The sequence below is a fragment of the Odontomachus brunneus genome, unplaced genomic scaffold (assembly GCF_010583005.1).
Source record: "Odontomachus brunneus isolate Ranch 3 - 2012 unplaced genomic scaffold, Obru_v1 Obru_scaffold_197, whole genome shotgun sequence".
NCBI lineage: Eukaryota > Metazoa > Arthropoda > Insecta > Hymenoptera > Formicidae > Odontomachus > Odontomachus brunneus.
The window spans coordinates 295926-297081 of record NW_022639647.1 but is presented as its reverse complement, the minus strand read 5'-3'; the positions used below and the strand labels follow the sequence as shown (position 1 = coordinate 297081).

At 32.1% G+C, this 1156-nt stretch overlaps 1 protein-coding gene across 1 annotated transcript in view; it reads left to right on the top strand.

The window, feature by feature from the left end:
• Positions 1–61: 61 nt before the first annotated feature.
• LOC116851967 overlaps positions 62–1156 on the top strand; it is a 1366-nt gene continuing 271 nt past the window's right edge. Inside the window, exons 1-2 of the mRNA XM_032831900.1 lie at positions 62–636; positions 998–1048. Of these exons, the coding sequence (XP_032687791.1) occupies positions 441–636; positions 998–1048 (247 nt within the window). The 5' untranslated portion in view covers positions 62–440. The remainder of the gene's footprint in view (positions 637–997; positions 1049–1156) is intronic.

Genomic DNA, 1156 nt, shown 5'->3' with positions numbered 1-1156 from the left:
ACATTGCTTCATATATTTTGAACACATATGTTATCTAATATTTGTACTCTTTGCATGCAGTTATTTCCTTCTTTTCATAAAATGTTAAGTTTTCATATTTGCAATATTTACTGTTAGTTTCATTTCCTTATTGTACATTTCATTTCATTCTTATTCATTATGTGTAATGTTCTCATCGTATGTAAGTTGAAATCAATACAGTTGTAATTACATTTCTATCTCATGAGACATTTCTTTATCTACATGTTTGTAAACCTTTGACATAGTGCAATATAAATTTAAATTGACATGTACATGCTTGAACATTTGAAATTGTTAGGAACGCACAATATTCTTGGCGTTATCCGTTCATCACAAGAAAATTACATGATATTAATAATTGTTAACTTTTTATTTCCTTTTACCGTTTTATTAATTGTTATTTACCTTTTTCTTTGTTTATGTTATCTGTTAAACATTTTATTAAGTATATCAATAACAAGAAGTATACTTTGCAGTTAGGTTACATCAAGATGGTTTGGAAGTGCTGCGTACCTGAGTGCAAGTCTTCGTGGGAAATGCCAGTCCATCGTTTTCCTGTGGATCCTGCCAGGATAGAACGTTGGCTGATAGCCATACATAAAACTGATTTGATTGGTAAGTGCAAAACATGCAGGTGCACTTTAGGTGCTTTTTCATGTGTCAACAAATAACTAATTGTAGCATTATATCAATTGACAAGTGCAGTTAATTCTTTTCTTCCTTTATAATTATGGAAGTTTTCCTACAATAATACTAAATATAAGCTGTTATATTAGAGGTGCAAATGCTAAGGAAACATTGGCGAAATTAAGAATTTGTACGAAACATTTTTCTGAAGATATTGTACTGCCTTATGGGCGTAGCCGACGCTTAACCGATAATGCAGTACCAAATTTAAATTTGCCTTTAGACATTGTTGAGCATGTTAATGATAATGTAGTTGTAAACGTAAATTTTGATGAGCATGTGAATTTAGTGGAAAATGTTCCGGACAATTCTGATTTTGTGCCACTGCCCATTGTCATGGGTGAAGAGGACATTCTACCGGAAAGAAGAGATCATCGCATGCTGAGAAGAAAATTGAGGACACAACAGAAGATGCTACATAAGAAGAAACGGATTATTTACAACCAAC